Here is a 22,607-nt window from a genome sequence, read left to right on the forward strand (position 1 = left end):
CCAAAGTTAATTGCTAAAGGCAACTATTCAGTCAATCACAGTCAAAATAACCAAGAGTTGATTACACTAAGGACTCAAACCCATTGGTTATATGGGAGACACTGCAAGCAAGCATATGACATTGGATGAATATGTGAAAATATTTTAAGGTCACTCTATGATTATCTGGGATAGTAATCTGGAAAGAGTTATTCTTCATTTTATTAGATATATTATAACAGGATCATGCAAAAGCTATAGCAGTGGGACCAGGAATGGCTATTTGAAATGCATTTCTTCTACTATCCTTGAGCCAGCACAAAGCTTTCTGCCTAAAACATGGCACTAAATTATTTGAAATGTTGAAGGTATGTCCTCTTTTCTTTTAATAAGATATAGCATTATTTATGTGATCAAACAAATCATGCCTATTCTGCGTGGAAACAAAAATTTGCAACCCTTGAAAAATATAACAATAGTTAATAGTTAGTTATAGACTTCAAATTATATATTGTGCTTTTTATCTTTGTGAAAATACTATTTACCCATGTTTTTAAAAGGTTACATGTTTTTAGATAAAATTGCTGATCTCAGAAATGTATACCAGATCAGTGTCTGGGTTTAATTTTTTTTAAACAATTTATTGTCAAAGCCAGGCAGAAATGGATGCCTAGAAGCATATACATGAATGATAAACATATACATAAATAATTATGAACAGGGGGGGGGGGGAAGGGAAGACAGCTAGCTCTATAACAAATGGTCCACAATGTGTAGGCTGCCCACATGTGACTCCAAAGGGCAAGGTAGTAAACAAGGAAATACATTTTCATAATATTATGAAAAATAAGATGATTTTGATACTACCTAACACTATGAAAAATCTTATATAAACACTGAATCTGATGCAGAAACAATTTAGTACTGAACACTTTCTACCTTTCTTCATTTCAGTTCCATAACCAATTTGTAAAATCATTTGCTGATGCCCAAATGTTTTAGCATAACAGAGGTGCCTTATAACTACTACTACTACTACTACTACTACTACTACTACTACTACTACTACTACTACTACCACTACTACTACTACTACTACTACTATTACTCTACTTTAAATTAATAATATTAAAAACCTATGTTGCCATAATTAGTTCCTTACATTATTTAATTTGTGACCTGCAACAATAGATTGTTATCAATGAAGGTCTTTCATGAAATTCCTGTTTTCATCCTTTGCATTGATCTGAGGTGAGAGCTCAAAACCAATGAGAAAAATCCAGTGAATCCAAATGGGGTTAGTGTCTATTTCATAGCCAAATTGTGATAGAATAACTTCTTGAAATTTAATAAAGTACCATCACTTTTAGAACATCAGTTGTTCCTAAGTAATTAAAATTTGTATTCAATTCAATTCTTTATTCTGTATTCAGGAATATACATGAAGAAGTGCTCCATTTTCAAAATATACTAACATACTCTATCTCCACTTCCACCCTATGCATGCCCCTAATGGGCTAAATAACACAATTAGATAAATATATAGCATATAGCTATCAACCATTTTGTCTGGACCAGGCAAAATTATTGCTTACTGAGAAAAGGAGCCATTGTTTAGAAAAAGTAAAACATGCCCTGCTCAGATATTTATTTATTTTTGTTGCTAGTAGACTTTCAACTTGGTTGGCATCATTTTTTTCTTTAATCTCTCATTCTTAGAATGAATGTGAATTTTGGGAATATAAGTTGCATTGTTTCCTGTCAAGCAGATCTTCCAGAATGCCTTGGAATTGCTCATAAAGTGTTCAGTATCAACAGGACAATTTGCTGAGGAAAAAAAGTTTTATATAGCTGTTCTTATTAGAGTCGGAATAACACTTTTTTGTATTTTTTTCTTACCTCTTCTGCATGAATTCCACAAAGTTTATTCCCTGACAGGAGCTTATTTTTCAGGCTTTTGTTCTAAGAAAAGGAGAGAAATATTTTGATATTAGTAATGTGAAATCATATTCAGTAACTAATAAGCATAATATGTGATATGTTATTTCAAGTTGGCTATGAGGAATGTATCTACCTAATAATCTACCTGCATATCTGAAACCTAAATAGATAATGTCACAATAACATTATACATTTAAGATCACTTATGGTATAAAAGAACTTGCTCTTGTTTTTCACAAGTCTCAGGCAATAGTGGCTTCAGATTATCTTTTCTACCCTGAGAATCAAAGAAAGATGGGGTCTGGTTGGAAGACTTCCATGAAACATCAGGAAAACAGGCTATGTAGAGAAGTAAAAATAAACAGACAAACCTGAGAGAAGAGAGTGGCAAATAAATTCTCTATTGTTCCCAAGAAAACCACATAGATGTATCCACAGAGCCACCAGAAAGTCAGCTTGACTTGAAATCATTTTTTTTTTTACATTTCCCTAAAATATAATCATTTAAGGAATAAACTAGAATAGATTCTAGTTTGGAATTGATTTAATGTGGGATTAAAAAGGGATGATAGTGGAATCCTACCCTATCTTTCACTGAGTGATTGAACAAAACCCTAACCTTTATTCAACTTTAATTCTTCAAAATAAAGGATGTTTTATTTTATTTTATTTTATTTTATTTTATTTTATTTTATTTTATTTTATTTTTATTTTATTTTATTTTATTTTATTTTATTTTATTTTATTTTATTTTATTTTATTTTATTTTATTTTATTTTATTTTATTTTATTTTATTTATTTATTTATTTATTTATTTATTTATTTATTTGCCAATTGTTTACAAGATAATAAGTATAAGTGTATACATAGTTGTGAATACATGAAATGGGTACATATAAGAAAAATAAAAGAAGAATAAGAGAAACAATAGGACAGGGACGGTAGGCACGTTGGTGCGCTTATGCACGCCCCCTACAGACCTCTTAGGAAAGGGGTGAGATCAATAGTAGACAGTCTAAGGTTAAAGTTTTTGGGGTTTGGGGAAGAAACTACAGAGTCGGGTAGAGTATTCCAGACATTGACCACTCTATTGCTGAAGTCGTATTTCCTGCAATCAAGTTTGGTGCGGTTAACTTTGAGTTTGTATCTATTGTGTGCTCTTGTGTTGTTATGGTTGAAGCTGAAGTATTCATTGACAGGTAGGACATTGCAATGTATGATTTTATATACCATGCTTAAATCAGACCGAAGGCAGGCGTAATTCAAGGTTTTCTAGTTCTAGAATTTCAAGTCTGGTGGCATAAGGTATTCTACAACGAGTAGAGGAGTGGAGAACTCTTCTTGTGAAATATTTCTGGACTTTCTCAATTGTGCTAATATCAGATACGTAATGTGGGTTACAGACTGATGAACTGTATTCGAGTATTGGTCTAGCAAATGTTTTGTGTGCTCTGGTTAGTAGTGTGATATTACCAGAGAAAAAGCTACGTAGGATTAGGTTAACAACTCTTAATGCCTTTTTGGCTATGTAGTTGCAGTGGGCTCTAGCACTTAGATCATTAGAGGTGAGTATTCCAAGGTCCTTTACAGAGCTTGGGTCATCAACAAGATCTTGACTATTCAGCTTGTATTTTATTTTCTGATTTTTTTTGCCAATATGTAAGACAGAGCATTTATTTGTTGAGATTTGAAGTTGCCATTTGTTTGACCATTCTGATACATAGTCAAGATCTTTTTGTAGGGTAGCAGTATTGTCTGTGGTATTGAACAGCTTTACATCATCAGCGAAAAGAACGCAATTGCTCTTAATATGATCACAGAGGTCATTTATGTAGAGTATGAAGAGAGTTGGTCCTAGAACACTGCCTTGGGGGACACCACTATTGACAGGTACAGAATTTGATAGGACGCTCCCAATTTTGACCATTTGTTGTCTGTTTGCCAGGAATGCTTCTATCCAGTTATTCAGTTGTCCAGAGATACCATAGGATTTTATTTTTAGGAGTAGTTTGTCGTGTACCACTGAATCAAAGGCTTTACAGAAGTCTATGTAGATTGCGTCAATTGCTTTGCCCTGGTCGAGTTGTGTCGTCCATATGTTTTTGCAGTGTAAGAGTTGCAGATTACAGGATAGTTTTTTTCTGAAACCAAATTGTTTATTGGAGAGTAGGTTGTTTGTCTCTAAGTGGAGGATGATGGATTGGTTAATAATTGATTCCATGACTTTACAGGTGACGCAGCATAAGGAGATTGGTCTGTAATTTTCAACTAGGCTTGGGTCTCCCTTTTTGAAGATGGGGATGACTGTGGCTTGTGACCATAGGTTAGGCAAGGAGCTGGTCCTGAAAGATTTTTTCAAAGATTATGCTTAGAGGTTTGGCTATGGCAGTGGATAGCTTTTTTAAGAAGTAGGCACATATTCCATCCGGTCCAATAGATAGAGATGGTTTTAGATTGCGTAGTGCTTTTTCAACATTGTCTTCTGTAAAATCGATATGTATTAGATCATTGTTATCTGTGGTATGGCTAGGAAATACTGGGCATGATCCATTGCTGTTTACAAATACTGAGCCGAAGAATGTGTTAAAGAGGTTGGCTTTAATGGTGTCGTCGTTGCAGTCTTTACCATCAGGTCCTATCAAGGGTGGGATAGACCTTGAGTCTTTTAGTTTGTTGTTTACAAAATTGTAAAAAGCACGGGTGGAATTGGTGCTTAGAAGGTTTTCCTCTTGTTTAATGTGATAATTGATGCATTCGGTCTTTATCTGGTGGCATAAATTTTTGTATCGGCTTTTGAAATTGGCAACGTGACCAGATTTGTTTTTCCGCCAGAGTGATCTCTTTTTGGATTGAAGTTTCCTTATTGTTATGGGTAATCTGCTTTTTTGTTTTGTTTTGGGAGTTGTTGTTGGTACATATAGTTTGATGACTCTTTTGACTTCAAGTAAAAATATGTTGTAATGGTCTTCAACGGTATTGCATCCAGTGAATAGAGATTGCCAATCAAGGGATGAGAGATCGTTGTCTATAAGATCATAGTTGCCTTTTTGAAGTTACAATTGGGGATTACATCATTGTGGTGATTTTTGTGTGGGCGTATGTTGAGACAAAAGTCAATCATATTGTGGTCACTGCTAGAAAAGGGTTCTTTAGTTTGTATTCGTAAATTAAATTCAAACTATTGCAGAAGATGAGATCGAGGCAGTTGTTTAGTCTAGTGTTGTTGGTTACTAGTTGTTCCAGTCCCAGATTTGTAATAGCATTGTAGAAGGTTGTGTGTATGATTTCAGTTGTACAATCATTTAGGGTCCAGTCAATATGAGGTAGATTGAAATCGCCAAGAAAGATAAAAGGGTATGGGCAGGATGCAGCCCATGTTAGTAATGTATTTAGCTTGTTTACATGTTCGATGTCATAATCAGGTGCTCTGTAACATAGTAAGAATCGAATTGTGATATTTAAGGATAGTTCACAGATGATGGTCTCAGGAAGAGCAAGCTCCTGGGTAACTTGGATATTTTTAGATGTAAGGACTTTTATAGAAGATAGCAACACCACCTCCTCTACGAATTTCACGATCTGATTGGTAAACATGATAGTCTCTTACTGTGGTAATGGAGTCAGGGAGAGATGCATTGAGCCATGTTTCACAGACAAATATAATGTCGAATTTAGCCATATTTAGTAGGAGGAAAAATTCAGGTATTTTATGCACGAGGCTTCTTGCATTGAGTAGTTTGCATTTAAGGCCAGCAGTAGTTGGAATTGAGGTAGTTAGGGGCGTGCATGCCAAGTCTTGGGTGATGGTGGATCAGTTGAGGTAGGGTTGTGGTTGAGGGTTAAAGCTGAGTTGCGGGTTGTGTGGCTTACTTTTGATACAGTCAGCATGGTAGTCAATGTACAGGTCCTTCTCTCCATTGTCTAGACGTTTTTTGAGTTCGGTGCGGAGTACACGGGAGCGGGCACGTTGCTGTATGGTTAGGTCAGGGCGACAACGGAGGTTCTTATGGTTGGTGTTGGTTTTGGTGAGTGAATTTATAGTGTAAATGAATTTACGTTTGCTTGATTCATTTTTGCAAATGACCCTGCACAAGCGTGGGGCCACAGAGCCGTCTCTGTTTTTGAGCTCTCGGCCAATGCGGGAAATGTCAAGTATTTCATCAGCGGAGATGGTTGATGCTTGATAATCACTGATGATGTTTCGGACAGTTGTGATGTCATCATTGTCATTGATGTCCTCTAGACCAAATAAGATGGCGTTTGGACGTTTCCGTTCACGCTCAACAGCTTCTCTGATGAGGATAGGGATATTTTATTTTTTAAAGACGTAAATCGATTGAAAAATATGTCACTGAACAATTTCTAAATTATTTTCATTATTTTTCACACACTGTATTGAGTTGTTACTAGTGCTCTACTCTATTACAGACACACAAAAGAATATGATCCACCCCACCTCCATGTGCTAAAAACACAGTTGATGGGGTTACACCATTCAGTCCTTTTATACAAAACAACCCACATTCTGGCTAGGGTACATCATCTATCCTTTCATGGGATAACTCAGGAACTTTATGGAACTCCATATTTTCTTCATGAGATATTTCTGGTTTTGTTTTTTACCTTACTTTATTTATTAGATATATATCCTGCTTTTTCTCTGAAAATTAAAGATTGCCTAGGTTCCTTCCTCCAATTTTTCCCTCAGCAACAACCCTGTGGGTATAACTTGAGCTGAGTGATAAAGATTAACTGAGACAAAGTTACCTAGGGAACTTCTATGCCCAGGAGTACAGTTGACTTGACTAGTTCTTCCTCATCTTAAACTAATGAGCAATCTCAGACTAATGAAAATTACTTGTGGAGAAGCTTTGGATCTCCTTACCTTCATAGGACTGTTTCATATAGCTCCTGAATGTAACTTCCAGTAAAGACTGGAATGCAATTGTTAAGTAAAGACTTAACTTCTGGGGACTATTTCAACATTTTCATGTCAATATCATTGGTGCGCAATAATCTTGGCATGGAGAATTAACATACAAAGATCCTTCCACATGGCTACTACCTTTCGAATTTGATAAGCACATAAGGTAACCACAAAATCACTGCCACATGATACAAAAGATCTGTTGGCTTTATCTTCAAGATATACTCTACTTGAAATCTTAATTATGTTTATTAGTATACAATGATATATAGCTATGTAACAATGTTCCCCTATAAACAGGAATAGATACACTTTTAGTTCGTTGCATTTGAATCAAAACATCTATGGAAAATTTTCCAAATACTTGTAACAACAGTTATGCCAAACTCCTTAATTCTTTTCATACCTACATTTTCTATCCCAGTTATTATACAGAAATCCATTACCATCTATATTTAATTGCATGTAGGTATTAAGAAGCCTTGTTTTTTCTTCTAAAAAAGCCTAAAGTAGCTTCTAATCACTCTTATATATTTTTAAATATCACACTATTCCATAGAGAGGAGCTTACATAATGAATATTACATTTTTTTTTAAAAAAAACTATTAACATTTATGACATTAATATGCTGAGCATATGTTACAGATGCAGGCTGTTCCTTTCAAATAAACTGACAGGCATACTACAAAAGTCCTTTCAGATTAAAATTCAGATTCCTCATTTATCCCTGTTCTGATTCAAATGTAGTAATAATGCAATACCCAGAGAGTGACATAATGATCCAACCCTTTCAAAAAGTTCAGTTTTAAATAGGGAAACTGGAAGGGGAAGTCATCAAGTTGTTTTTTTCCCCTCCAAATGGGATTAAACATTGGTTACTTTGAATATAAACAAGAATTTACATTCTTCCATGAGAAAAGGACATTTTTAGTTCGACATGCAAGTCACATACAAAAGAAGATTATGCACTTTGTAATATTGCCAGTGCTAATTAGCTAAACTCCCTTTTGGTATTCAGTACAGCACCTCTCTTAAAAATATGTGCCAAAGTACAACATACTAAACCAGTGTTTCTCAACCTCAGTGACTTTTAGATGGGTAGACTAAATGTTCCAGAATTCCCTGACCAGCATGTTGCCGAGGTTGAAAAGCACTGTACACACAGGTAATCCTGGTAATACTTTATATGTGGACTTTCAAAAAGTCTTGGATAACCTTCCTTATCAAAAGCTCTTGAACGAATTTAGCAATCAGTGGATAAGGTGCCATGTGCTTTTACTAGTTTAAACAAAAAGGAGAAATATGGGAAATATGAGAGACAGGGGGAAGAATGTGAGAATATAATCAGGTTTCTCTTTTTTTTTATTTTTTTAAAATAAATTCATGTGGTCCCAACATGTATACATTAACTTATTATCTTGTAAACATTGGCAATAAATAAAAATAAATTAGTAGTCCCGGCCCAATAACTTTTCCCACACTGCTACTCTCCGGAATGAATTGAATTACAACACTCTTCATTATCTACATGACGACTATTGTTTGGGAGAAGGGGTTCGTTTTGTTTTGTTTTGCTTTGCTTTGTATAAAAGATGTTGATAATGGAAAGCTTTTCTTAAAAGAGGCAAAAAGGATTTCAATAGAACCTCTGAGAAAGAAAATCTAAAAGGAACTGAATCTATCATTCTCTCTAGGAAAGAAAAGGATTACCATACCAAAGTGTGCATGTGGGCTGGGGTACTCCATTACTTTTCACACTGCCTCCAAACATATTTTTAAATGAAATATATGAACTCTTTCAAATATCCATCAGATGTAAACAATATGAAAGCCTAGTCCCTAAGCATTTGGATCTTTTACTGAAGGACTCTGCAGTATCTGTATATATTTATTGCTAGCTAGTAATCACATTCTGCAAAATATATGCCCAGGAAACGTGTTGGCAATTGAATCAGAATATTAATTGCTCTCAATAGACAGATTTAAGTCCATATCCTAATGGAAAGTTTGATTTGTAAATTAGACACTTCTTTATCCAAATAAATGAGAAAGTTTATTTTGCCATGTCCCTGATCAAGACTCATGTAGAAATTGATATTTCAGCATTGCTTTTAAGCAGAATACAAGATTTTTCACATACATTTTAACTTGTTCTTGTCTATTACCCAGTGAAAGTGGCTCCTTCTGCAATGATAAATTGCTCCAAGCTGTTTTTTGCAGGGTGTGTGTGCCACTGTGAGGCAATGAAGAATAACCAGGGATTACAATACAGAGAACTCAATGTGTATATTCCTATCACAACTTTTGTTTTCAAAGCATTCAGGGAAAACAGAAAGTTTATTTTGCCATGTCCCTGATCAAGACTCATGTAGAAATTGATATTTCAGCATTGCTTTTAAGCAGAATACAAGATTTCTCAAAAATTCCTTTTATTCTAGTGTTTATTTTACTGGGGCTGCCTTTTAAAAGATTGATTAAAAATATTAATCCACAGACCTAATCTCTGTTGTTAAAGATTTAAAAAGGGCTGAGAAGATTTTATCTATCTCACAAATAATAATAAAAATGTTAATAATGCCCATCATGTTTTGAAATGGAGGGGAAAAGGAAATGATGAATGTTAGCCAGATTACGCTTGTGACTGGCATTTATTCTGTTCTGCATGGATGCCAGGCAGCTTTTTTACTACTTATTATAAAAAAATAAGAGTTATTTTGTTAGCAACATCCAGTTGGGATAGAAATAATGGTTGCTTTCCAAATGTTTTGGACTTTAATGCCCATCAGCTACAACAAGCATGGAAAACAGCAGGAGATTGTGGAAGCTGTAATTCAAAAAAACTGGAAGGTATCAAGGCTGCCCTGCTCCGATAAGACAATTGCTAATCTTCTTCATACTTATCAATCCTTATGTCTTGCCACAGGCATTTTTGGTTAATGGGTTGATATTAGACTTTTGTACAGGCAGCCTCAAGAAACAAGCTAGCAACAAAGTTTTATAAGTATTGCAAAATTATTAAATAGTAAATACCCCTCTCTGGTTATGTATGATAGCACATAAACTGGAATTGTGATTTGTCCACCTGTTTCTTATTTTTTTAGATTTTAGGATACAAGGGATTCCATAAAACTACTCCTACAAAGAAGATAGAAAAAAGAAAATTGGGAAAGTGGCACAAAACGGATTTTCATTTTAAACACAACTTTAGAGATGCAAAACCATTGCTCTAGCTTGTCAGCGAGGGAAGGAGAGGTCAAAGGCACGGTGTATTTCAAAAAAAGTTAGTGTGATTAATAATAAACCAATCTGGAGAAAAGCTGCAGCAACAAGGTTACCCTAAAGCTAGAACTCTTCAGTTCAAATTAAGAAAAAAACTTTTAAAATTACTTCTATCCATCATTAAAGCAGAAAGTACTAAATTCAGGAGTACCTGTTCTACAGTTGCTTTGCTCATTTTGCTAGGATCCTTATATAAGGGATTTTAAAGTTCCCAAATTCCTACAAGGCATTACACACCATCAGGGCCCTACATTCCCATACTGCAGGTTGTATAATTAAATTGCTGGCAAAGGATTCTAAAATACACACTACAAAAGTCACTTCTGGCAAAAAAATTCTCATTTTAAACATTCCCTTAATGGATAATTCTTCAAAGCAGGAGAGTAATATGAAAAGTACAGGTAAGGAGAATTATATTGCATATAATATTCTAGTTAAATGGAAAGCATTGAGGTATATCTGCAGGAAAATAGGAATCTGCCTTGTACTGGGTCAGGCTTTCACTGTGTCTCCATAATATATAGAGTCAAAGCAAAGATGCATCGTTTTCATTTAATGAGCTATGAAGCCAGACCATGATTAATAGTTTAGCATGCTGCACAAACCCATGAAGTTGTAGTTAATTCAATAAACATATGGTTAAGCAAACTTAGTTTACTGCAGTGTGAGAATACTATTTTTTCAGCTAGTCCAACATTGTCCGGCACTAGCTCTTCAGAGTCTCCCTTATGCAAGTATCCCTCCTATGTTCAGCTTCCAAATCTTTGCCACTGGAAATAACCAAATATTAAATCTTGAGCTTTCTGTATACTGGACTATAAAAAGACAGCCATATTATTCTTTGGTAGCATCCTTCCTGACAAAAAAATTGTATTAAAAGACATAAGCTTTTGTGAGCTACAGCTCATTGCATCAGATACAAGGGAAATGCTACATCAGGGGTATCAAACTCGTAGCCCAATGGCCAGATGTGTCACACGCTGACCACACCCACCCCAGTTTAGTGAACGGGGAAAAAGTTGTGATATGTCATGTAACGACAATTGTCATTGCGAGTTTGACACCTCTGTTCTACATTGATTAAGATTTATACGGGGATGAGATGGGATGAAGATTTATACTGGGATGAGGGATGAGGTGAACTTTTGCTCATAAAATCATATCTGTTAGTACAATTTGTTAGTCTAAAATGTACAAGCAGGTTGTCCTGTTTTTCGATGTGGATCAATGGTGGGATTCATTTTTTTTTACTACAGGTTCTGTGGGCGTGGCTTAGTGGGTGTGACATGGTTGGGTGTGGCTTGATGGGCATGGCAGGGGAAGGATACTGTAAAATATCCATTCCCTCCCACTCCTGGGGGAAGGTTACTGCAAAATCTCATTCCTTCCCTACCTCACTAACTTGCTTTCCAGTTCTCCTGTGCAGGGCAACAAAAGAAGACCCAGCAGATCAGCTGGGACTTGGGAGGCAGAGAATAGATGGGGCCAGTCAGAGGTGGTATTTGCTGGTTCTCTGAACTACTCAAAATTTCTGCTACCGGTTCTCCAGAACTGGTCAGAACCTGCTGAATACCACCTCTGATGTGGCCTGTATAATTTCTAAATATATATATATATATATAAAGGTAAAGATAAGGATAAAGATTTTTTAAAAATTAAACTTGAACTTGACTCCCAGGAACTCTATAGACATGTCTATGTAGATTTTTTATTTCCAGCACAGTATCAGGTACTTAAAAAAATGGTTATGGATAAATAATTTTGATTGGCAGGCCAGCCAATCTGTCTAAATATATTCATTTCAAAGTCCGCCTCCCTGTTTGCTGGTCTTCAAAGCGCTGGTGCACCAGCGATCACATTAGAAGCTTGCTGACAGCATAATGAAAAATGATATAATCCTTACTTATTAAAGCTATACTCCACAAATCTCACCACATGACAGGTTAAATTTATCAAGGACCCTCATGGGAACTGGTTAGGAGCAAATGAACATTGTGTTCATTGTTGAAATGTTCTTTGCTCAGTTGTAACCTCACTGCTCTGACAGGTAGCTTTTGCATCTTGATTAATATTGATGATAGTCCCTCTTCGGCAAGAAGAACTTTGGAAGAATAGTTTAGCTGTTCTTAGGATGAGTAAGTAGTCTGGCTGTGTTTCCAGCAATCAACGTATGTTTGCTAAGACAATAATATTAGCAAAATATTCTGTCCCAGTTAGTTTGCTTTTAAACTATTGTTTTAAAAATATTATTTTAACTTGCACTCATTTTATTTTGCACTATGTGGTGCATCATCAAGTTACATTAATTAGAATATTACAGAGAATCTCATATCTTTTAAGGTTTACCTTTCATACTGAGTAACACTGATTATCATAGTAATAATTGTTCTCCTAAAGTTTACTTAATTCATATTATTAATTTTTTTTTAAAAAAAGAATAAAAAGTAGTCAAAATGACTTTTCTGGAGGTAGGGAATTTTCCATGAATAAGTATGTTTGAAGAAAAATATATCAATATTCAGTCAATATTCTTTTGTAATCTTGAATAAGACATATTGACAGGTACCTTCCGTTTTGATTGTACACTTAATGTTATTGCAATCAAATAAAATCTCAACACAGTCAACAAGCATGTATGGAAGATGGAGTCTCATAAATCAGAGATAATATCAGATTACAAGTTTGACTTATGCATAGACTCTAGTGAAAGAAGGACAACATCTGAAGTTCTACTCCAAACACTCATTACAAGTAGCATTATGGGATTATGTCATAAATTCAGAGAAGGTATTCAGCAGGTTCTGACCAGTTTTGGAGAACTGGCAGTGAAAATTTTGAGCAGTTTGGAGAACTGGTAAATACCACCTTAGGCTGGCCCCACACCCATCTATTCTCTGCCTCCCGAGTCCCAGCTGATTGGCTGGGTTTTCTTTTGTTGCCCTGCACAGGAGAACAGAGCGGGAAAGCAGGTTAGTGGGGTGGGGAAAGAATGGGATTTTGCAGTAACCTTCCCCCAGGAGTGGGGAGGGAATGGAGATTTTACAGTATCCTTCCCCTGCCATGCCTACCAAGCCATGCCCACTGAACCGGTAGTAAAAAAAATTGAATCCCACCACTGCATAAATTCCTTTTCTACGTATTTTGCAATGTTGCATGACAATCTAAAAAGACTGTTGTTGTGGGTTGCCAGTGGCCAGCAGAGCTGGTGGCAGACTTGGACAGTGAGGAGGTTGTGGGGGAACATGGGCCAGTCCTGGAGATTGGAGAAGGCTCTGATAAGTGTTCTGCCTCGGAGGTGCCAGGGATGGGGCCAAGGCCATCTGACAGTTATCAGCAGCCTTCAGGGTTGGAGATCAGTGGGGCAGAAGAACAGCTGGAGCCTGTTCCCAGTGTGCACATGCACAGAGCTACCAGGAGAAGGGAACAGTTAAGGAACAAGGGTTGACTCGGGAGTAAAGGCTCAGGTAGACAGTGAATAGCCCCTCCCATAGGGAATAAAGAGTAGTTGAAAGGGGAGTGGTATTTGCAGGAGAATTGCATGGCATTTGGAAGATATTGGTCTGGCAACACTCCGAGCCTGATAAAGGTCTATAGTTGTGAAATCTCATGAAAGACTATTTGCTGGGACTTTGTTGGAGAGAAATTCACTTTAACCTAAATAAAGGGGTTTTTATCAGGACAAGGAATCTGCTTCATGATCTTGGGAAGTCTAGGTCAGAACACCTGTTGCAACAAAAGTAGCAAGAACCTGTGAACACCACTTTATCTAATCAAACAAGTAATCCTTTATAGTTACAGCAGTGATACTAAACATTATTCAACCAAATGTGGGAAGTTTTGACCACTGGATTCAAATTTAGACAGGATCAAAGTTAAAGTTAATAAGAAAGAAAAAGAAGAAACTTACATAACTCATAAAAACCAAAACCAGTTGACAAAAGGACTCAGAAGGGAGTCCTACAGTATTCAGTAAAGTGTAATATATCTAAAAGTGCATATTTTTATGTAGAATTAAATAGCAAATCAATTACCTGTACCATTACAAAAATAATTATACAAGTGGCCCCTTCAGAAAGAATTCTTTTATTTATTTACAGTATTTATTTATTTTTGCCCAGCAACTTAAGGAAATATCCCTCTCTGAATGTTTGCATAAATTACTATTTGCACTGCACAACATTATTCAGGCCTACTCAGATGTAAAAACTATTTGAATGGAATTCACTGGATTCTATTTCTGGGTTCACAGATCCATTAAAAAAGGACATATGCAAAGTCAGCCAGTACGTCTTGCCTTTGCAATTTAGCAGCTGAGGAAGATCAACACATATTTCTCCACAACCCTAATCATTGGCTAATATAAACAAATAATTTGTGCCTTTTGCATTATGTATCAAATTCTGTACCTGTCAACAGTGGTGTCCCCCAAGGCAGTGTTCTAGGACCAACTCTCTTCATACTCTACATAAATGACCTCTGTGATCATATTAAGAGCAACTGTGTTCTCTTCGCTGACAATACTGCTACCCTTCAAAAAGACCTCGACTATGTATCAGAATGGTCAAACAAATGGCAACTTCAAATCTCAACAAATAAATGCTCTGTTTTACATATTGGCAAAAAAAATCAGAAAATAAAATACAGGCTGAATAGTCAAGACCTTGTTGATGATCCAAATTCTGTCAAGGATCTTGGAGTACTCATCTCTAATGATCTAAGTGCTAGAACCCATTGTAACTACATAGCCAAAAAGGCATTAAGAGTTGTTAACCTAATTTTACATAGCTTTTTCTCTGGTAATATTACACTAATAACTAGAGTATACAAAACATTTGCTAGACCAATACTTGAATACAGCTCATCAGTCTGGAACCCACATTACGTATCTGATATTAACACAGTTGAGAAAGTCCAGAAATATTTCACAAGAAAAGTTCTCCACTCCTCTACTCGTTGCAGAATACCTTATGACATCAGACTTGAAATTCTAGACCTAGAAAACCTTGAATTACGCCGTCTTCAGTGTGATCTAAGTACGGTATATAAAATCATCACATTGCAATGACTTACCTGTCAATGAATACTTCAGCTTCAACCGTAACAATACAAGAGCACACAATAGATACAAATTCAAGGTTAACCGGACCCCCCCCCCCCCCCCCCCCCCCCCCCCCCCCCCCCCCCCAACGAACTGAATCTGGTAGATATTTGGAGAAAACTAAACCCAAAAAGAACAGTTTACCTTTTTACTCTAACCCACACAAAATTTGGACAAGAATAGATATGGCTTGGATAAATGGTGAATTAATTAATGAAATCAAAGATAGCGAAATTTTACCAAACGACTGGGCTGATCACAACCCAATTCAAATAACCTGGAGAGGTAGAAGAAAACCAAAAAGAAGATGGACTCTTAACACTCACTTAATAAAAGAAGAAGAATACACTAATAAATTGAAAGAAGAACTGAACTTCTTCTTAAAAGAAAATAATAATGATCTAACTTCAAAAACAAAATATATGGGACACAATGAAGGCATTTATAAGAGGAACAACTATCTCTTACAATGCTATGAGAAATAAAAGAAAGTATGCCCAACAAAGTAACTTACAACAAGAAATTAAGGATTTAGAAACCCAACTACAAAAGAACCCCAAAAATCAAAGAATACAGAATCAGTTAATAACAACTAAACACAATCTAAATTTATTGGAACAAGAAAAATTAGAGAGTAGTCTGAAAATGACTAAACAAATTTATTTTGAGCACGCAAACAAGCCAGGGAGATGGTTAGCCCACAAACTTAAGAAAATGAAAGAAAAAGATTGATACACCAATTAATGGACGAGAGGGCAATTTGCAAGAGGAGATAGAGAAGAAAAAAAGAGATCACTTTTAAATACTTCAGGAAATTATACAAAAGGAAGACGTTTGTGAGGACAAAATAATGAAATATCTAGAGGAAGCAAATGAAAAGCAATTGGAGAGGAAGAGATAGAATTATTAAACAAAAATATAACATGGTCCGAACTGAAGTCAGCAATAGAGAAGCAAAGTAACAATAAAGCGCCAGGACCGGACGGGATACCTGTAGAACTTTACAAAACAATTATAGAACAAATTGGACCACTGATGCTGGAAGTATTCAATGAGGTACTCCTAGTAGCCAAGATGCCGGACTCGTGGAGGGGAGCCTTAATTTCGCTGATCCCGAAGGAGGACCTAGACCATAGACTTATTAATAATTATAGACCAATCTCGCTCCTGAATGCAGATTACAAACTATTCTCTTCTATAATAGCTAATAGACTAAAACAGGTTCTAAACACACATATCCATGAAGATCAAAATGGATTTCTCCCATTTCGACAAATTAAGAATAATCTAAGAACAGTGATAGACATTTCAGAATACTACGAAGCCCATCCGGAAAAACAATTTGCTTTTATGTTTTTGGACGCTGAAAAAGCATTCGACAATTTAAATTGGCATTTTTAATTCAAAAATATACAATATGAACCTTGGCACTAGATTCGAAAACGTCGTCACTACAATTTACCATACCCAACAGGCAAATATTCTAATAAATGGGGAACAAACTGACCCGATAAAAATAGAAAAGGGGTCAGACAGGGTTGCCCTCTCTCTCCTCTGCTTTTCATATTCGCCTAGAATCTCTTTTGACGTATATTAGGCAAAATTCGAGAATTAGAGGACTGAGGATTAAATCAGAAGAGTACAAAGTACAAGCCTTCGCTGATGATTTGGTTTTTTTTCTGGAGGAGCCTATAGAAAAAGGACATAACTTATTAGAAGAACTAGAACGATTTGGAGAAGTCGCAGGATTTAAAATTAATAGGGGTAAAACGAAATTAATGTCTAAAAATTTAACAGGAGACCAGAATAAAGAACTAGAGACAATAATGGGAATACAGGTGACAAAAAAAATTAAATACTTAGGAATTTGGCTTACTCCACAAAGCAAATCATTAAAAGAAAACAACTATGACAAACTTCTCCAACAATCCAAGAAAGATTTAGATTCCTGGAGTACATTACAACTTTCCTTATTGGGCAGGATTGCTCTGATTAAGATGAATATTCTGCCAAAATTTCTATATCTATTCCAGACAATTCCAATCAAATTAAATAAAAATTTTTTACGGAATTAAACAAGATAACACTGAAATTTATTTGGCAGGGGAAAAGCTAGGATTAATGTAAAAGCCCTACAAGATTTGAAAAGCAGAGGAGGGTTAGGCCTGCCAAACTGGGAAGTATATTACAAGGCAGCCACCCTACTATGGATAAAGGAATGGGTGAATTTAACTAACAAAAGAACATTAATATTAGAAGGCCACGATATGCAGAAAGGATGGCATGCCTTTCTGTGGGAAACTGGAAACCCAGGCAATCATATTTCCATAGGCATCTTATCAGGGACTCTCTATTAACCAATTGGAAAAAAAGTACGTAAAAAACTTTATCTAAAAATACCGATTTGGCTATCTCCAATGGAAGCGATATAGTACACCCTAATAATTTGGATATAACTAAAATGATTAAGTACGAAAATTTATTAGACCCACAAGGAAAATTGAAAACCCGACAAGAATTACAAGAGCGAGGATTTAAAATTGATCAGTGGGTGTACCTTCAAATTCATAGTAGATATAAACAAGATATTAAGGAATTTGGAATCTACAATAAATTACAGACTTTAGACAAAATTCTATTAGGACCGAGCAAAAAAAATATATCTAAATTTTACAAACATTTATTAGAAACTGAATTAGAACAAGAAATTGTCAAAGGAAATATGATTGCGTGGAGCAGAAACGGGACGGAGCATTACGCTAGTAGAATGGGAAAGGATCTGGAACAGGAACATTAAGATCACGAAATCAGCAGCTTATAAAGAAAACGCATATAAAATGTTTTATAGATGGCACCTGCCCCCTTCGAGATTGGCGAAGATGCACCCCAACACGAGCCCCAATTGTTGGAAATGTCAAAGCATAGAAGGTACCTTCTTCCATTTGTGGTGGTCGTGCAAGGAAACCCAGAAGTACTGGCAAAAATTAGGCGCTGGCTAGAGGAAATAACCAAGGAACAAATAGAGTACAAACCAGAGTCCTTCCTTCTAGGAATTTTCGATAAACAAATACCCAAAAATCGAAGTATATTGTAATTCATATCTTAACCGCAGCCAGACTGGCATTTGCCCAGTGCTGGAAATTATCTTCCATTCCCTCTGAACATATGGTTATTCAGAAAATTTTACAATGCGCCGAAATGGACAAACTAACCCAAGCACTAAAAAATAAAGAATCCTCATCATATTACAACAATTGGAATCCTTTGTATAATTGGCTAAACCAAAGATAGATCATCTCTAGGAAAATGATGGCCAAGGGCCTCCGAAGCAGAGATAAAGAAAAGCACCGCCGATGATACTTTTGAAGAAGAAAGGATCTTACAGACAGTCACAAAATATGGTTTTATTTTAACTGTTTTCCTACTCTATTCTTCCCCTCCCTTACTCTTCCCTTTTCCCCTCTCTTAGGCTTTCCTCTCTCCCTCTTGGTCTATGCCAAGGCCTATTTTTCTTTTTGTTGTACATAATTTGTAGTTGTGTTGTTCTTTTAAAGGTAAAACTAATAAAGCATTTTTCCAAAAGATTGTCTACTATTGACCTCACTCCTTTCCTAAGAGGGCATGCATAAGTGCACCAACGTGCCTACTGTCCCTGTCCTATTGTTTCTTTTATTTTTCTTGTATGTACCCATTTCATATATTCATAACTATGTATATATTTATACCTATTATCTTGTAAGTAATTGACAAATCAAAATAAATAAATAAATAAATAAAAATGTGCACCAGCATTTAACAGAGATAGCAGGGCTCATCTGTACATTCTTTCTCACTCTCTTTGTTCTAATTTTTTTCCCATTGCTCAAGCAAATAATACATTTACCTGTGAAGGTAAAGACCAATCATATGTTAAACATTACATGGGATTTTTCTTCTCAGTATTTGCTAATACTTTTTAATTAAGAAAAGTAGCGTGCAGTCTTAAATGTACTAACCAAGATTTAATGGTACATGGTATATTTGATTTTATAATTGTTAGTCTTTGATTAGGTTTGCATTTAAATTTATATATACGGGGTAGGTGGCATACTTGATGACTTTGTAGTAGTATAATGATAATAATGATTCAATGAATCATTGAATTAATGATTCAATAAATGTGTGCCCAAAATATATTTTATTTTTTTCATATAAAATGAAAATCCAGATGTCTCAGGTGTTCTGGATATAGGAAAAGCATAGGAATTTGGGACCAGCAAAATTTATGTTCTCTCCTAGATAGGAAGATGCAAAAGCAAATAATTTGCCCCTCAAGATGAATCACGCTGTCTTTCAGAAAATAATTTCCTATAATGCATGCCAACATAGACATTTTATTCTCTAGCATTTTATTTGTTTTGACAGGATAAGTCTTCATCTCTTTTTCCCTAATGAATACATCAAAGCAAACTACTTTGAGACCATCTTTTGGATTCTGTATATAGGGAAAAAAAACTTTCTCCCATTTCCACAAAATAGTATTCTGCAATTTTGTTAGGATTTATAGCCAAAATAAGTAATTTCTTCTTAATGATGATTCGTTGCATGCTTTGGTGGCCCAAAAGGGGGGAAAACATGGTTTTTTTTTTTTTTTTTGCACTCTAACTATTTTAAAGTATGCAATTTATTTTAAAGCAAGATGAAAGCCTGATTCATACAACTAATACAGAATCTTCCATCTGGGATAACACTCAGACTTTCATCTGTACCAGAGAGAAAAAAGAGATGCTGTAATCTGTATTAATACCTCTTACTCTATGTAATCTAAACAACCAATAGCAGACGAGGAAAATAAATAAAAGGGAAAATAGGAAAACAAAAAAGCACACCTTCCAACATTATTCCTGACATATACTCATGTGTATTAGAGAGTTCTTATAATAAGACATTTATTTCTACCTGGCTTACATCAAATGCAATTCCAGAGAACATGCCCTTTAATTATTTTCTCCATGTGTGAAACATTTCCAATTAAATCAAAGCAATGGATTTCAACAGAGAATCACATTTTACAGTACTGCATTTGAAAATGCCAAATAATTGCTTGCATTATTCAGAATTGTCTAGCAAAGAAGGCTGGCAGTTCTAATGGGGTGATTGGGAGGGTCTCGGGGTGCTTACAATATAAGTCAGACTGGACTATCTTTTTAGAATCCTGTCACCCTTCAGCACTAACTTCCCATCTAATTGAGAAATGACCCTGAAGTCTTTCATGTGCACAGGCTGAAGATTAAGTTTGAAAACACCATTACTGCTAGCTGACAGTGCCACCAAAAGCAAGCTGATAAAAAAAAAATGAAGTGAGCAACATCCCGAAGCCATATATGCAAATCAAAGTAATTTAAGTATGAAATGCTGAACTGATTTCCTGACTTCCAAACAAATACCTCGCTGCTTTGAACAAGTGCTTTGGGTTCCAGATCTTCCTGTTTTCCTACTGTGATGGTCTGTATAGCATCTCATTAAATGAGTAAATATAAGCATAATGAACTTCACCTGGATCATGACATAAATAAAGTACAACAAGGCAAAACCATGGGAATTTTGTGAAAAGACATTGCATTTAAGTAGTCTTTTTTTCTAATATAATTTGCATGCTATTTATTTTTCTTTGGTATAGATGCTGCAGCTCCCTATGGTTGTAAGCTTTGAGTTCCAAATTTGTATTTCTTGAGTGCCATTTGTGGAAAAAGGAAGTACTTTGTCTTTCAGACTACAATAAAAAAGTTATCCACTCTTATATATTTTTATATTGGGTGGTGTGTTGGCTCAGCAGTTAACATGCTGAGCAGCAGTTAAGATGCTGGGCTTATCAGATGGAAAGCTGGAAGCCCAGGTTTTAGACCAAAGTGTCATGTGAAAAGTTGAGCTCCTGTCTTCATCCCAGCTCCTGCCAACCTAGCAGTTTGAAAGCATGCAAATACAAGTAGATAAATAAGTACCATTTCAGTGAGAAATGTTCTATGATGTCATGCTGGCCACGAGTGTCAAAATGCCTTCAGAAAGTACTAGCTCAATAGCCTTGAAATGGAGATGAGTAGTGCCTCCTGAGTTGGCAACAACTATCAGAGTAAAATCCACTGAGACTCCTATACATTTCTATATCACTTTCCTTTTTTCCACAATCCCCTGACGCATATGTGACTCCTGACTTCCTTGTGTTCCTTTCAGTCCAGAAATAGGGACAAGTGAGAGTCCATGGAACATGACCTTGGCCAATGTATGAACATCAAATGTATTAGTGGACATCCTCTTTTACTTTGATGGGGATATAAGTTCATGTTTTATGCAATAGTGAAATTACACTTGCATCAACATTAGACATACACATGAACATGTAGATTCTTACTCATGCTCGTTTGCCCTGTACAACCTGGCTAAGGAATGGACAGAGTTTTGGAAAAATCAGAATGTGTGCTAATTGGGGAACATCTGACTGAGACCCATATGGCTTTTTTTTTTTAATCTTTTGCCAGAAATATCTATCACATATTCCTTTCCAGATCACCTTAGCCTTCCTTGAACCTGTAAGCTGGGGTGTTGAGGCCTGACAGCAGCCAGCAGAGCTGGCAGCAGATTTGGACAGTGAGGAGGTTGGGGAGGAGCATGGGCCTGTCCTGGAGTCTGGGGAAGGATTAAGATTTGACGAGTGCTCTGCATCGGAGGCAGAGATGGGGCCAGGACCATCTGACAATTATCAGATGCCTTTGGAGTCAGACATCAGTAAGGCAGAAGAACAGCTAGAGCCTGTTCCCACTGTGTGCATGCACAGAGTTGTCAGACAAACGGAATAGCTGAGGAACATTAGGGCCAACTTGGGAGTAAAGCTACAGGTGGATGGTGAATGGCCTCTCCATTAGAGTATAAAAGAGGAGCGGAAGGAGAGTGGGGCTTTGTATGAAACAATTAGTTCATTCCTGCATTAAATATTGTGGTGTCTGAAGGATATAGGCCTGGCTCCTCTCCAAGCCTGATAAAGGTTTGTAACTGGGAAATATCATGAAAGACTGCTGGCCAGGACTTTGTTGGAGAGGAAATTCATTGTAAATCAAATAAAAGGGTTTATTGGGACGAGGACTCAGCTTCGTGTTGTGGGGGAACCATAGGTCAGAATAGATGGGTCTGATATGACTTGGTGCATGGCAGTTAATTATTAGCTTTATAGTCTCTGATTGTTGTCTTCTGATCTTGATTGGTTGATTGATTTGTTTTTTTTTTGAGAACCTGGAGGGTGGTATCCAGATCTGGTCTGGTGGCTTTCCTGTTTTTTGTCTTTTTTTGTGTGTCTTCATTTTTTTCCAGGTTCAAATTCTATGCAGCTATTTCAGCCAGTGTTATATTT

At 36.0% G+C, this 22,607-nt stretch overlaps 1 protein-coding gene across 3 annotated transcripts in view; it reads right to left on the reverse strand.

Annotated features, from left to right (window-relative positions):
• The window catches only part of LUZP2 (leucine zipper protein 2), a 393,008-nt gene that overhangs the window by 108,893 nt on the left and 261,508 nt on the right, over positions 1–22,607 (reverse strand). For all 3 annotated transcript variants that reach the window (XM_026664758.2, XM_087951089.1, XM_087951090.1), the window contains exon 6: positions 1,879–1,941. In XM_026664758.2, the coding sequence (XP_026520543.1) occupies positions 1,879–1,941 (63 nt within the window). The remainder of the gene's footprint in view (positions 1–1,878; positions 1,942–22,607) is intronic.

The sequence above is a fragment of the Notechis scutatus genome, chromosome 1, assembly GCF_049901735.1.
Source record: "Notechis scutatus isolate UNSWTSFEM ecotype Mainland chromosome 1, rNotScu1.2, whole genome shotgun sequence".
Taxonomy (NCBI): Eukaryota; Metazoa; Chordata; class Lepidosauria; order Squamata; family Elapidae; genus Notechis; species Notechis scutatus.